Below are 16,182 nucleotides of genomic sequence, written 5' to 3'. Positions count from 1 at the left end.
AAAAAAAAAAAAAAAAAAGCTACAATAGAGTTAGGAAAGGATTAAACGGAGGCAATTATTACTATTTTAACAGGGTATGAGATCACACTTCTTTTGTTCCAACATGGGAGATCGCATCAAGAAAGGTTCGTTGATGACATCGAGGATTCGACCATCAGACTAATCATATATCCTTAGTCATTTCACCATTTAAACTAACCATATTTGTGTTCTTGATGTCTTCTCATCTTATATTAATCGTTTATAAAGATTGGTTCGATAGAGGTCAAACTATGATAGTATGATCTATATATTCGTGTAAGAACTTTCTAGAAGTTGGTTGGTGGGTTGCTATGAACAGAAGGAATTGGAATCAAATGAGGCAACATTGTTCGCATCATAAAGTGGAGAAGTCTTACTTATCTTCTGTCCACCACAAAACCATACTACTTGGATTTTCCCATTGCCATATCGTATATGTACACATAGAGCCTCCACTGCACCTATTTTTTTGGTAGTAAACCATATATTGAACATATCCGCACTCTTTAACTCATTATATACATATTGATTATGTCCTTTCAAGTTTAAAATAAAGTTAAAGTTTGAGTAAAAACACGAATCATAATAAAAACTCATCGGCTTCATAATGCAATTCAAATACCCCTATGACCCTTTTTTGTTTTTTCCCATTTCGTATGGTGTATGACCCCTGTAAATTAACTATACTTTTCATATGCATTAATGTAAGAGCATTTAACAACATACCTTTCAGTTGTGTCTTCATAATAATACTATATGCTTTGGAAAAAAAAAAAAATAATACTATATGCTGGATATTGTATTGAATAAATAATAACGCAAAATAGAAATAAATGCTAAGTGTGTGTGTTTGATTTATTTGGATCATATGGCCTTCCTTGATGCTTATCTTTGGGCACATTCATTACATGAAACAAAAAAATAGGTGATTATTTATTCAGTGCCCAAGGGACCATCGCAACCACACACAAAAACAATCCATATTTATTTTTCAATTTAAAAGAAATCCATACAAATTAGTATTATATATAGTATAAATAGAATCTTTACAAAGGGAGACGTACTTTCAACGTCAAATTTATTTGGAAACAGAAATATCAAAAGCAAAAAAACTCAAAATTTTGTATTTATATATGTATATCTAAAGTAAAATATCGATTAAGTTTGTAATTATACAGTTATTCATATTCTTTTTTATTTTCTATTATGTATATATATATGGAGAGATCAACATCAAATTTAGCACAAATGTTCTATACAGTTTTGAGACATTTAATTATCGACCAATATCTAGCTAAACGAAACGAGAGATCAGCATATAAACATTGACTAGAACATGATCTAATACTTTAATAAATAATTGGTCCCATCATGGCTCTTGCACACTTGTTTCCCATTATATCGAGTTGGAACATGTCTGGAAATTTATACAATTATTTGATCTATTTGAATTTGGCACATTCACAATATATACAAGCACGTCAACGATGCATATATAAAGTATGTAACTTTCGATTGTTGGTATACTTTGATTATAAATAAATAAAATAAAAAGGAGAGAGTAGCTTTGTTTTGTTCTTTTGGTCATCAATGCATGTGGGCTTATCTCCGGTGCAAATAACATATGAATATATATATCATCTGCAGTAAACAAAAACAAAAAAGTGTTGCTTCGATCATCAATCAAAAGGTTACAACTCCCGAAATTCCCGCCGGGCATGTAACACATCGGATTCATTCCATTAATTTCTCTAAAAGTGTTATTGCAGTATTACAATTCTTTATTTTCTTTTAGTCGGTACCTTTATTGTTCGTTCGTATAAATAATAATAAGACTGATATGGCGACAAAAAAAAAAGATTGATATACGTTTGCGTATTTCTGCAAGTATCCCAACGCCGCACATGCATAAAAATACACACTTCTCTCGACCACACACATATATATAAACTATAGTATATGTTTAGCAAGGAAGTAAACCAAAACAAAACAAAAATTGTTATAAAAAATAACAAAATGGTTTGCCGTTATATATTGCACTATTGCAGTGTACCTAGACACATACCCTTTTGTTGTCTAGACACATTCGTATTTAAACTATAAATTACGGGGCTGGTCGTAATAATACATAAGCCATGGTATTATCCGTATTCTACTTGCGGCTAGTTAGGCGGTTTTATCTTAAAGAGAGTTATAGATATTCAAATATGTTTTATAGTATGATCATTTAACCGTATAATCTTTTATGCAATCGTAACCGTTCCTAAACATGACGTTCAGAATCGGATGGTGATGTTGCAGAAACCCAAAGATTGACACATTTTTCTAATGGTGTTCTCAATTCTTTTTATTCACTAATATGTACGTAATGTTAACGGTACAAATGATACATACTAAATGATAGTAATGATATGTTCGAATATGGAAATAAGTAATCGATATGGTTTGTTACTTATTTTCCTTTTGAAAAAATAAATAAATGGTATCCATCAATCACACCCAATTCTCCTTTATTTTTTTTGTTAAGTCACACAACCAAATTTAATACACAACTCAACTATACCGACAACGAAGTATTTCCTTTCATTATTAGTTTTGGACCATAGTCCACAATTATTTAAAATAATTCTTACATAAATCCATTAATGATCGAATCTTTTTTCGCAAAACAAATCCACGATATATACGTATGATAAAGTAAATCTTTAACTTATATGATCACTACATAATTTTTAATATCTCCTTCAATAAATAATATTCATCAACTTGTACCAACTTTACAAACTCAAGATCGAATCGATCAATCCATAACTTACAAGTCAAGAAAGAGAACATTTCTTTGTTCTTCCGTAAGAAGAAAGTCACACTTCACATCATCAGTGGTTCACAAAACCAAAACAAAGTCGACCTCAATTTGCTAATTAATTTAATGTCGTGGATCGTACAAACCCAAACCCACGTGTCTTCCTCATGCTTCACCATGTCGGTATGGCTTTGAATCGATATATGTCGCAGTCTCGAGCACAACATGCTGCGTATTGAGACCACTCAAAGTTGTTGATTGAATTAATAAAAAAAACATCAAAAGAAGCCAAAGTCTTTGTTAATCCACATTTTAAATGTCTTGACTAAAATACCTTAATCTGTGTCCTGTTATATGTATAGGTGACGTGGATATTCCCGTCATCAGCTTGTATAACCGCCGGATACGAAAACTCCATTCCCGGAGAGTCCTCCAACGTTAAAACATCGGTCCAAGTATCACCATCGTCTAAAGAAACTCCTACTTTGAGCACACCTCTTGAGTCTGTGTTGTAAGCAAGCACTAGACTACCGTCTTTTAGCTTGACTCCATCGATACCTATCAATATGTTCATTAATAAATGTAAGAATATTTTATATTCTATGTGGCTTATGTGTCTTTTGGTTTAATAATAAAGTTTAAGTTTATATTTAATTGTAGATTTTAATATTAAAGATGACACCGTGATGAATCAGTTTCGATTAATGTATTAGAATTTGGGTGTATCGATAACCTTCTTTTCTTCTCTTAATTATATTACATAAGTAATATATATACAATACATGTATATGTTAAGTCTATTAAAGGGTGACCAGTACAATATGAACCAGCACAACTCTTTGAAAGGTGACTCTATATACATGTATATATATGTGTGGCTGTTAAATTTTTTACGGCAAGAGTTGTGTTCTCATAACTGAGAAACACTACCACACCAAATACACAACATAAAAAAAAATTAGTGATCTTTTTCATCAAAGATCACGTGAAAGCAATAAGGAGTAAGGGTAAAGAAAATCAATTGGTCAAGACTTGGATCCATCATCAAGCATAATCAAGCAATGGATCAAGGTTAGTATTTTCTTCTTCTCCAAGAAAGTGTTTATGGTTGAATTAGATCAAATCTAGATGATCTTTGGGATATATAGATTTCATAAATATAGAAATCTGAATTTATATTTAGTAACAGAGCCAACTAGATTTGTTTAATTCACAATTAGCGAAACGCACTTTATTCGTTTGATCGAGTGTTTACGTATTCATATATTCTGGGTCATTCGTGATGATTAGAACTGATAACGATACATTCATGAACCGGTGCTTATCACTGTAAATCATTGGTTGTGTGTATTGATGGTTAACGCATATTTAATGTGTAACAATATTACAATTAATAATAGTAAATATGCACGTAAATGGAATTATAGAAATGATGTTTAGTTGTGTTATCAAACACATAAATGGATTCAATTATAGAGTATCCATTGTCGGTTAGATTCTGTTTCAATAGTGAATCATTGTTTAAGGTTCATATCATTAGATAATTGATTCCATGCATACACGTATTTCCTGGATCAAGTTCATGGCATTTGTGAGTTTATTTTTAAATTCACGTTCACGTTGATGAGATGCGTGTTCATGATTCTGGGTTTTGTCTTGCTGAAAATTACTATATATGAATTCGTGTAGTGAATAATTGCTTCCGCTGCAATTTTATAAGTTTAGGGTAATTGTGTTATATATAACACAATAGAAAAATAATTTATACCCATTAAATAATTAAATATTTTAATGTTTATATGTATATAACTTGTTAATTTTCAAAGTGGCCTTGTTATATTATATATATACAAAAAAAAAATTATTAATCGATCATGATTAAAGAGATGCTAAAAAATAACATAAAAGTTTTGATTGATCAATTATTTTGTTATCTATATTCTTGAAGATCACTCAAAGGTGGATCAGTCAATATAGTTAATAATATGAAAAGAATTAATCTTTTTAATATAATCAATAATATGTATACCCAAAGGTAACATGTTTATTTGATTAATATGTGATTTGATTAATTATAAAATTATAAATTTAGCATTATTAACAGGGTTTATGTTTAAATAATGCCCAAAGGTTATTTAAATTAATGTATTAAATTTAAGTTAGACCTTAAAAGGCTGTATAAAAGTGTCAAAGCACTAATAGGTAAACATGTTTACATATTTGCAGCTTCTTCAAACTTGTATGCATCTGCTAACTCTGTCGTAAAGTTCAATGGACTAAATTACGGAGAATGGTCCGATCAGATCCAGTTTGCATTGGGTATAATGGCCTTGGACTCTGCAGTACTAACGGATGAGGCACCTCCAGCCATTACAGGAGAGAGCTCCGAAACTGAAAAGTCTCGTTATGAGATTTGGGAGCGATCTAACAGGCTGAGTTTGAACCTCATGAGAATGACGATGGCAGAAAGTGTTAAGCCATCTATGCCTAAGACAGAGAAAGCAAAGGAATTCATAGAGAAAATTAAGGAGTGTTCACAATCTGATTTGGCTGACAAGTCGATTGTAGGAAGTCTCATGAATGAGCGTACTACGAAAAAGTTTGACTGGTCTCAGCCAATTCATGATCATGTGACCCACATGTCTAACTTGGCAGCAAGGTTGTCAACCTTGGGAATGGAAGTTCATGAGAATTTCCTCGTCCAATTCATTATGAACTCTCTACCTTTTGAGTTTAGCCAGTTCCAGGTGAATTACAACACCATTAAAGATAAATGGGACTTTAAGGAGTTGAAGGCTATGTTGGTTCAAGAGAAAGGGAGAATTAAGAAAATGAAGGCTCATGTTGTCAATCTTGTGGGCTATGGAAATGCTAGCAGCAATAAAGTAAAACCAAGTAGGAAGGAAAATATGAAGGAAAAAACTTTCATGAAAGGCCCCAAAAGTCAAATCCATAAGGAAAGGAAGTGTTTCTTTTGCAAGAAAATGGGACACTTCAAGAAAGACTGTCCGAAAAGAAAGGCATGGTTCGAAAAGAAAGGTACGGTTCGAAAAGAAAGGTACGCAACATATTTATGTTTGCTCTGAATTGAACCTTGTTGAAGTGCCTAAAAATACTTGGTGGTTAGATACTGGTGCTATTACTCATGTGTCTCATATTAAACAAGGATTCAGTTCGATTCAACCCATAAGAGGACCTGAACAATTCTTGTTCATGGGAAACAGAATGAAGGCACAAATTGAAGGCATTGGGACTTATAAGTTGATCTTGGACACTGGATGTCATGTAGATCTTGAAGAGTGTCTCTATGTACCTGAGTGTGCTAGAAATCTTTTTTCCGTTAGTAGGTTGGATAATTTAGGAAGTGGAAGTGGTACTTTGTTTGATTCACTTTATCGTTTCAATCTTGATATAAAGTTTTCTGAATCTTTGTTTAATATTGAAAGTCAAGGCATTAAGCGTACTGCATCTAATGAAAGTTCAGCTTTTTTGTGGCATCAAAGACTAGGTCACATTTCCAAGGAAAGAATTATGAGGTTGGTAAAGAATGAAATTCTTCTTCACTTGGATTTTAGTGATCTAGATGTGTGTGTAGACTGCATGAAAGGAAAGCAGACTAAACACATTACAAAGAAACCAGCCACAAGAAGTACTCAAGTTCTTGAGTTAATTCACACTGATATATGTGGTCCGTTTGATGCTTCATCTTGGAGCGGTGAGAAATACTTCATCACCTTTATTGATGATTACTCACGTTATGGTTATACTTATTTGTTGCATGAAAAATCTTAGTCCGTGAGTATCCTAGAGATATTCATTTGAGGTGGAAAGGCAATTAGATAGAAGAGTGAAAGTAGTGAGGTCTGATAGAGGTGGTGAGTTTTATGGAAAATTCACAGAAAATGGACAATGTCTTGGTCCATTTGCAAAGCTACTTGAGAGTAGAGGCATTTGTGCACAGTATACAATGCCTGGTACTCCTCAGCAGAATGGTGTTTCTGAGAGGCGGAATCGTACTTTAATGGAAATGGTTAGGAGCATGATAAGTAATAGTTCTACCCCTTTCGTTGTGGACATATGCATTAAAGAATGCAACGTATGTCTTAAACCGGGTTCCTAGTAAGGCAGTTCCTAAGACTCCTTTTGAACTGTGGACAGGAAGGAAACCTAGCTTAAGACATTTACGTGTTTGGGGATGTCCAGCAGAAGTAAAGCCATATAATCCACATGAAAAGAAACTTGATTCGAGGACTGTCAGTGGCTTCTTTATTGGCTATCCAGAAAAATCAAAGGGGTATGTATTTTACTTTCCTAAGCATAGTACGAGAATAGTTGAAACGGGAAATGCTAGGTTCATTGAAAATTGTCAAACTAGTGGGAGTGGTGAACCAAGAAAGGTGGACATTCAAGAAGTTCAGGTTGAAGTTTCTTCACCTGTTGTCACACCTAAGGTTGTTGTTCCTATTGTTTCAGTACAGTCAAATGAGGCAATAGAACAACATGATGATGTACCAATCCCAATAGATGAAGGGACAATTAATGAACCTGTCGCTATTCATGAAGAAAATGGTGTACCACAAGAACCATTAAGGCGATCTGGAAGGAACCGTAGATCTGCCATTTCAAATGACTATGTGGTTTATGCTGTTGAAAGTGAATGTGACTTAAGTATTGACGAAGACCCGAACACATTCCGAAAAGCCATGGAAAGTGACAATTCTGAAAAATGGTCTATTGCCGCGAAGGAAGAAATAAAATCTATGGGTGATAATAATGTTTGGGACTTAGTAGAGTTGCCAAACAGTTTCAAAACCGTTGGTTCTAAATGGGTCTTTAAGACTAAACGCGACTCGAAAGGTAACACTGAAAGATACAAGGCTCGCCTTGTTGCCAATGGTTTCACCCAAAAAGATGGCATTGACTATAAAGAGACCTTATATGGATCAGCCTGAAGGGTTTGTGGCCACAGGAAATGAACATCTGGTGTGTAAGCTGAAAAAGTCAATATATGGGCTTAAACAAGCTTCCAGACAATGGTATTTGAAGTTTAATGATACTATTACGTCATATGGGTTTGTAGAGGTTATCGTTGACCGATGCATCTACATAATGATCAGTGGGAGCAAATTTGTAATTTTAGTCTTATATGTTGATGATATTTTGCTTGCTGCGAATGATATGGGTATGCTACATGATATAAAGAAATATCTATCTAAGAACTTTGAAATGAAGGATATGGGTGAGGCATCTTATGTGATCGGAATAGAAATAATTCGAGATAGATCACAAGGATTGCTAAGTTTGTCTCAGAAAGGATATATCAATAAGGTCTTAGAGAGATATAGAATGAGTGAATGCTCTGCTGGTAAAATTCCAATTCAGAAATGGGACAAGTTCAGTAAAATGCAATGTCCAAGAAATGAATTGGAACGTAAAGAAATGGAAAGAATTCCTTATGCATCAGTGGTTGGGAGTTTGAACTATGTTCAGACATGTACTCGACCAGATATCAGTTTTGCTATTGGTATGTTGGGTCGATATCAAAGTAATCCCGGAATGGACCACTGGAAGGCTGCAAAGAAGGTTCTCAGGTACTTACAAGGCACCAAAGAGTTCATGCTTACATACAGGAGATCTGATGGCCTCGAAGTCATTGGATATTCAGATTTAGACTATGTTGGATGCGTTGGTAGTAAGAAATCAACGTTTGGATATTTGTTCTTGTTAGCTGGAGGAGCAATATCGTGGAAAAGTGGAAAGCAGTCTGTCATTGCTTCTTCCACTATGGAGGCCGAATTTGTGGCATGCTTTGAGGCCACAGTTCATTCATTGTGGCTGCGGAACTTTATATCATGGCTTCGAATTGTCGACAACATAGAGAAGCTGCTGAGAATTTACTGTGATAATTCTGCAGCTGTCTTCTTTTCAAAGAATGACAAGTACTCAAAAGGTGCTAAACACATGGAGATAAAGTACTTGTCTGTCGAAGAAGAAGTGCGGAAACGTAGAGTGTCTTTTGAGCATATAAAGACGGATATGATGGTTGCAGATCCACTAACTAAGGGATTACCACCCATTGTATTCATTGGCCATGTAGAGCGTATGAGTGTTATAGATAAGACTTTGTTGTTTTGATTATAGGATGCTTATTATGTATGAGACACTATGAATTCACTTAAAAGTTATGTTTCTGGTTTTATTAGACATGTTATCACTAAAGTATGTGTACACGTTTATGGTTATAGATAACATAAGTATTTTGAGAATTAAGGTTCTTCTCAATATAAAAGAATAATATAAAATTGGAACTGATTTATGATACATGGAAGGGAGCATGTCGTTCAATGACGTGTGACCGCCATAATTCGATCAGTTTGATTTTATTTAAGTCATTAAAGGTTAAGAGAACTTAATATTAAAGTGCGCATTAAAGTTACTAAACCATTAAGTTGACACAAAGGACAAGTGGGAGAATGTAAGAATATTTTATATTTTATATGGCCTATGTGTCTTTCGGTTTAATAATAAAGTTTAAGTTTATATTTAACATTGTAGATTCTAATATTAAAGACGACACCGTGATGAATCGGTTTCGATTAATGTATTAGAATTTGGGTGTATTGATAACCTTCTTCCCTTCTCTTAATTATATTACATAAATAATATATATACATGTATATGTTAAGTCTATTAAAGGGTGCTATTATGAACCAGTACAATATGAACCAACACAACTCTTTGAAATGTGACTCTATATACATGTATATATATGTGTGGCTGTTGAATTTTTTACCGCAACGGTTGTGTTCTCATAACTGAGAAACACTACCATACCAAATACACAACAGAAAAAAAAAGATTAGTGATCTTCTTCATCAAAGATCAAGTGAAAGCAATAAGGAGTAAGGGAAGAGAAAATCAATTGCTGAAGACTTGGATCCATCATCAAGCATAATCAAGCAATGGATCAAGGTTAGTACTTTCTTCTTCTCTAAGAAAGTGTTCGTGGTTAAATTAGATCAAATCTAGATGATTTTTGGGATATATAGATTTCATAAATATAGAAATCTGAATTTATAATAAAATCACGCTAATTAAAGCGAAGACTATTTATAAAGTGTGTGTTTGTTTTGATTTCAAGAAACCTGAATTTGGGTTTGGGAGAACCGTTGGTACTGCGAAACTCCAGTTCTCACCGCCATCTAAAGACTCTGAGATACAGATTCTGTCAATGCCAGTGAAGGATCTAAGTAAAACCCGTAAGTTCCCAGCTGCGGTTTGGTATGGAACCGGTTGGATCACGGTAAGACTCTTGTCTTGGATGTATATTGGCCCTTGCTTTCTCCATGATCTACCAGCGTCTGAAGTGACCTGTACCAACACCTCAAAATGTAAAACCATTGTAGCATACTCTACTAATGATATAAATCAAACCATATAGTTTTAAAGAACCTCCATCCACGCTCCCCAAGAATTCCAACTTTCAACAGATGATCCACAAAGAAGAGTCCCATCTTCAAGCAAAATAGGCTGGAGAAGAAAGAAAGCTTAAGTCTCTAACCAATACAAAAAGGTTCAATCTCTATCGAGTAATCGAGTCTCTGCAGTGCAACAAGGAACCTTGTTCTTAATGGGTCCTAGAATCCCAGGAGGAAGCTGTTCTCTTTCAGTCCAGGTTCTACCTTTATCATAAGATCGTGTCATGCAACCGCTCCATCTGAGCATTTCACCAAAGCACTAAACAGATCAGAGAAATGAAACAAAACAAAAGAGTTCAGTCGGTTTAATTGAGAGTTCATCATACTTTTGAACCTCCTGGCCGATTTTGTAGAACAGTAAGAGCTCTTGAGATGGAAGTTTGAACAAGACAGGGTTCCACATTGGAACTCCTGGCTCTTCATCAACCATAACAGGTGAATCCCATTGACCATCCTGAGAAAAACCAATCATCAGTCGTCACACATCTCATTATGTTTCCAACACTCTGAATGATAGCTAGAGAAGTCTATCTATCAACTCTACCTTGAAATGCTGCAACCAGATTTTAACATCAGGTGCTCCTTCCGTGGTGCCTCCGAAATACGCAGTCAAAAAATGATCATTATCAACCTTTTTTCACAAAAAAGGTATACAAAAACAGCTAAAGTCTGGGACTCAATCCATCATCAATCACTAAAACTATAAAAAAGAAAGGAAATTTTGTAACCTCGACGATGGTAGAGGCATGACAACTCTTAAAGGGAGCTGAATCAGCAGGGAATGTGAATGTCTCTAGCAACACTTGGAAATCGGACATCTAAGAATCTCATCACGGAGAACATATCAGCATTACTCACTCACTCACTCAAAAATACAAAAGTTTGTAAAACAAGCACAGATGAGTTAAGGCCAAAAAAATCAACTTTTTTTCTTACTTACTTCCAGACAGATTAACTTGAATTTTATAATTTAACTATCAACAAAAAAGGATTTGCACTAGTGTCTTGTTTTAACTCCATTGGAAATCGATCTCAGAATCTCAGATATGGCATATCACATCACACACATGAAACAGTTGTAGCTACTAGCTAGACTAAATTAATTGGATAAAACTAACTAAACTATGGCATTGTTGATCTTACCAAATACATGATCGGTCAGCTAGAAGAAAGATTTCAAATTTCCGAAACATGAATTGCATTATTTAAATTTCCCCGAATCCGAGTCCCAGAAAGAAAAAAAATAAAAATAGTCAACGCAATCCAATGTTACAAGTTTCCAAGGAGACATCTAGACTTCAAAGGTTTGCAATGCCCTAAGAATCCAACCTTTTAATAAATCAAGAAAATAAAATTAACAAACATAGAAAATGAATGAAGACAAGTTTGAGCTTACCTTCAAAAAAAGTCTCAATCTTTCAGAAAGATGTCTCGAGGGAAAAAAGACTTTTTGGTTGGTCAACGAAATACAAGTACTCCCTGTGATTAAAAAAAATGGGCCTTCCTAAAATATGAAAGGCCCAGACCAATAGAATACTCCGTGAACAGACCTAAACCATAATAAAAATAAAATGATTAGAAGTTTGCATTGGATAGGGTTTACAATGTTGTCTTGGCAGAGAGCCTGCATCAAATCGGATACCTTTTTACTGAAAGCTCACCATGGCTTTGGAATAGGATTTGTCAAACCCAAACCCTGTCATCATCAGATGGAAGTGGAAACTCACAACCTGTTGACAATACTGTCTGTTGCTGTTGCCGATTCTGAGGACCAAACTCTCGGAAGCAAATAGGACTTGTATAAGCCCAATAGATATAAATAACAACAGATCTTACTAGGAATTTGTATATGTCCTGAAAATAAGCTTAACGGTCGAAACAGAACAAATCTCTCTGTTTCTTTCTTCTTCTTCCGCTAACTAAATTTTGTGGTTTTCAGGATTTTTACTCTTCCTTTTGATCAAAAACAAGAACAAAGATTCAAGCTTTCTTATCTTTTCACACCAAAAAAACCTAGAAATCTCAATCTGATCTGTTGTGTAATTCAAAATTTCATATTTTGATCGTTGGTTTTAAAAAAAGTTTCAATCTTTTTTTTTTTTTTTTCGGGGCGACCGAGAAAGAGAGAGAGAGAGAGAGAGATGGACTCACCGCCGGTGATCGGAGATTCATTGACGGCGAGGATGATTCCGAGACACTCATCTCTGGATTCATTCGGAGCAATGAAAGTCTCATTATTGGTAAATCTCGCGAGCATAAGAGTCTCAAAAGAAGAGCTTCGTCAAAGAGTTATGCTTCCTAAATATCTCCGCCTCGCTATCCTCGATTGTATCCTCCGTAAAGACGATTCCCCCTCACCCGCCGCTTCCTCCTCCTCCGTAGCACCACCGTCAGAGGATCTCACCCCTGAAGTTCCTCTCATGGTCTTCGTTAACCCTAAAAGTGGTGGTCGTCAAGGTCCTATCATTAAAGAACGTCTCCAGAATCTTATCGGCGAAGAACAGGTTTGTTTAACACATTCTTAATCATAGATGTTTTTTGTGGAATAAATTGTTTTTTTTTTTTTACTGATTGTGAAATTTTTTTTTTTGAAGGTGTTTGATTTAACGGAAGTGAAGCCTAACGAGTTTATTCGATATGGATTGGGTTGCTTAGAGGCATTTGCTTCTCGAGGAGACGAATGTGCTAAAGATATACGTGAAAAGATGAGAATTGTGGTAGGTACTCTTTTTTAATCTTTAATCCAAATTTTTGGAATAAGTTTGTTTTTATTGCCACTGGTTTGATCACTCTTTACAGGTTGCAGGTGGAGATGGAACCGTTGGTTGGGTTCTAGGTTGTCTTGGTGAACTCAATTTACAAAACCGGCAACCTGTTCCTCCGGTTTCTATAATGCCACTAGGAACCGGAAACGATCTCTCTAGAAGCTTTGGATGGGTAAGTAAAAGCTAATATAAATCTTATGAAAAGCTCTGTTGTAAATTAGGGTTTGTAATATATGTTGGTTGTTTTCAGGGAGGTTCGTTCCCATTTGCGTGGAAGTCTGCGATAAAACGAACGCTTCATAGGGCAAGTATTGCTCCCGTAAGCCGTCTAGATAGGTAAATTTTAGTACTGATCGAGAAAGCGTGATTTGAACCATCAATCTGTTTTTGATGTTGAAAATATTGATGCAGTTGGAATATTTTGATTACAATGCCTTCTGGTGAAATTGTGGATCCTCCTTATTCTTTAAAGTCTACAAAAGAATGTTACGTTGACCAGGTTCTGATTATCATTAAATACACAAAATTAAAACTCTTTTGTGATGATCAATTAATCTATGGGTTGTAAATTTAGCTAATATTTATGTTGTAGAGTTTTGAGATAGAAGGAGAGATGCCTCCATCAACGAATGGCTATGAAGGAGTCTTCTATAATTACTTTAGTATAGGTATGGATGCTCAAGTGGCTTACGGTTTTCACCATTTGCGCAATGAAAAGCCTTACCTTGCGAATGGCCCTATCGCCAATAAGGTATACCAAAATCTCTTGAGAGCTTGATAGTTTTAATAAGACAATTTTTTTTTTATCAAGAAAGAAGCTAACGTTTTGTTACTGCAGATTATATATTCGGGATATGGTTGCTCTCAGGGTTGGTTCCTCACGCACTGCATAAACGACCCGGGTTTAAGGTTTATACTAATACCAAGACAACATATGTTATAACCTCAAATTGTGATCTAAATCGATTTGTAATTTTTGGGGGTGTAGGGGTCTCAAGAACATTATGACATTGCATATAAAAAAGATGGACTCATCCGAGTGGGAGAAAGTACCAGTTCCCAAAAGGTATCAACAAGAACACAAGAAATAAGACAAACAACCTAATCAATTTTGTGTCTAAGTAAACATGTGTGTTTGTTGGTTTTTGGGACAGTATAAGAGCAGTTGTTGCATTGAATCTACATAGCTATGGAAGTGGAAGAAACCCTTGGGGAAATCTCAAACAAGATTATCTTGAAAAGGTAAAACCAGCCTGTTTATTCTCACTTAGTTCTTCTTGTTGTCTGGATCTTCTTCTCAGCGCTTGCTTGAGTTGTACGTTAACAGAGAGGCTTTGTGGAAGCATCAGCCGATGATGGGTTGCTTGAGATCTTTGGGTTAAAGCAAGGATGGCATGCTTCCTTCGTTATGGTTGAACTCATCTCTGCCAAACACATTGCACAGGTACTTCTATTCTAACTAGCAAATCTGATCTATCAGAACCATACCGGTTGTCTTAGATCATAAAAACAATCAGGGTCAGATCAGATCTACCAAACATGTTATCTATCTACTAACCGTTGTGTGGGCCGCAAAAACTAGACTTTAGGTCGTCTTCTTTAATTATAGCTTATTATGAACTAGTCTTTAGCGGACCTGTCAAGTTGCAAGACCGCATAGGTCATAGGATATAATATCCCATCACAAGTAGCGGTAGACAAAAAAAAAAGTGTTTTGACTTAAATATTCCCAAATTCCTTCTCATATATGAATGTCTTTTTAATTAAGACTGGTTTCGTTTGAAAATGGGGATGAGAATGAGATCGAGGGTTGTAGATTATTTCATTTTGTGTAGGAGAAGTTCATTAAATTCAAATATTTGTTGCCTTTGACAATACGCAAACGAATGGGTTTTTACGTACAGGCGGCTGCGATACGGCTAGAGATAAGAGGAGGAGAATGGAAAGATGCGTTTATGCAAATGGATGGAGAGCCATGGAAGCAACCTATGACCAGAGACTACTCTACCTTTGTTGACATCAAGAGAGTCCCTCACCAGTCTTTGGTCGTCAAAGGAGATTGACTATATTAACCATCTTGACCTTGTTACATTAAATTGACCTCTTCTTATTTTATTACAGTAAAACCTCTATAAATTAATAAGATTGGGACCATAAAATTTTATTAATTTATAGATTTTATTAATTTATGATTAGATTTTTAATTTTCATAATTTTAAAATTTTTATATTGTAAAATGAGATACTTTTGTTATCATTCATAATATTAAAGAATTTTCTTAATTTATAATCTTGGCTATCGTAATTGTTAAGTTTAGAGTTAAAGTAAAAATGATAAATGTTAGAAGTTTAGAGTTTAGAAGAAATTGCTACCGGTATCATTCATGGTAATGATGAAGTCAAAGAACATATTGCGGTAATTTAAGAACCAATTACATGTAAAGAAGCAATATCGCATTTAGGACTCTCCATAATTTTTGGATGCGATTTGAGAAAACGACAATGAAAAAAATTAGAAATGAGCTCCAATAAGAATGCAAAATCAAGATTATGCAAACAAGAATAGATTATATTTCACTAGATTTTCTTAGATAGATATATATATATATATATTAATACTACCTTGATTATTAATTTATGATATTGATGAGACCATATTTTTACATAGAATTTCTGAAAATATTATTATCTTATTAATTTATCGAAATGTGTCATTTTTTACACCGGCCCAATTCGGGACTGAAAAAATTTATTAATTTATAGTGAGTATTAATTTAAAGAATATTAATTTATAGAGGTTCTAGTGTATTTTGTCAACAATGTAATTGTGAATAACCCATTTCCACAAAAATAAATGAAAAAAAAGAGTATATACTTATCTACAATTTCAAGGCGACCAAAATGGCAAAGTTGGTTTCAGACAAGAAGTAACTAAGATTTTGGAGTGGAGGATGAGTAGACGGACAGTCATAGAAGAACATATATAATTGGGCCGATTGAGTTATAACTTTCAAAAAAGTACTAATAGTATTTTGTACGTACGAACCACTTGCAATTTCTCTCTGTCTTATAGACTTTTAGTACCAAATCCACTATATGTATGTAAGTTTTAAAAC

At 34.5% G+C, this 16,182-nt stretch overlaps 2 protein-coding genes across 2 annotated transcripts; one reads left to right on the top strand and one right to left on the bottom strand.

Moving 5' to 3' along the window:
- LOC104726329 lies at nucleotides 2,767-11,687 on the bottom strand. The gene is made up of 9 exons (XM_010445168.2): nucleotides 11,446-11,687; nucleotides 11,031-11,120; nucleotides 10,847-10,933; nucleotides 10,629-10,756; nucleotides 10,445-10,541; nucleotides 10,277-10,354; nucleotides 9,970-10,195; nucleotides 3,159-3,382; nucleotides 2,767-3,052 (listed from the first exon to the last, which is right to left on the bottom strand). The coding sequence occupies exons 1-9, from the start codon at nucleotides 11,452-11,454 to the stop codon at nucleotides 2,990-2,992; spliced, it is 1,002 nt and encodes a 333-aa protein (XP_010443470.1). The 5' UTR covers nucleotides 11,455-11,687; the 3' UTR covers nucleotides 2,767-2,989.
- On the top strand, nucleotides 11,949-15,215 carry LOC104726331 (diacylglycerol kinase 4). The gene is made up of 11 exons (XM_010445172.2): nucleotides 11,949-12,806; nucleotides 12,897-13,019; nucleotides 13,102-13,239; nucleotides 13,318-13,403; nucleotides 13,479-13,566; nucleotides 13,660-13,818; nucleotides 13,906-13,976; nucleotides 14,056-14,133; nucleotides 14,222-14,309; nucleotides 14,395-14,511; nucleotides 14,972-15,215. The coding sequence occupies exons 1-11, from the start codon at nucleotides 12,444-12,446 to the stop codon at nucleotides 15,128-15,130; spliced, it is 1,470 nt and encodes a 489-aa protein (XP_010443474.1). The 5' UTR covers nucleotides 11,949-12,443; the 3' UTR covers nucleotides 15,131-15,215.

The sequence above is a fragment of the Camelina sativa genome, chromosome 11, assembly GCF_000633955.1.
Source record: "Camelina sativa cultivar DH55 chromosome 11, Cs, whole genome shotgun sequence".
Classification (NCBI taxonomy): domain Eukaryota; kingdom Viridiplantae; phylum Streptophyta; class Magnoliopsida; order Brassicales; family Brassicaceae; genus Camelina; species Camelina sativa.
The sequence above is the reverse complement of the archived record's forward strand: the minus strand, read 5'-3'. Positions and strand labels throughout refer to the sequence as shown.

Bases quoted from the DNA above. Each gene is read 5' to 3' on its own strand.
- LOC104726331 (XM_010445172.2), top strand. From the start codon at position 12,444: ATGGACTCACCGCCGGTGATCGGAGATTCATTGACGGCGAGGATGATT. The intron at 13,567-13,659 runs GTTCTGATTATC...TTTATGTTGTAG, and splicing joins AAGAATGTTACGTTGACCAG to AGTTTTGAGATAGAAGGAGA. The intron at 13,819-13,905 runs GTATACCAAAAT...TTGTTACTGCAG, and splicing joins ATGGCCCTATCGCCAATAAG to ATTATATATTCGGGATATGG.
- LOC104726329 (XM_010445168.2), bottom strand. The intron at 10,934-11,030 runs GTTACAAAATTT...TTGTGAAAAAAG, and splicing joins ATGCCTCTACCATCGTCGAG to GTTGATAATGATCATTTTTT. The intron at 10,542-10,628 runs GTATGATGAACT...TGAAATGCTCAG, and splicing joins ATCGGCCAGGAGGTTCAAAA to ATGGAGCGGTTGCATGACAC.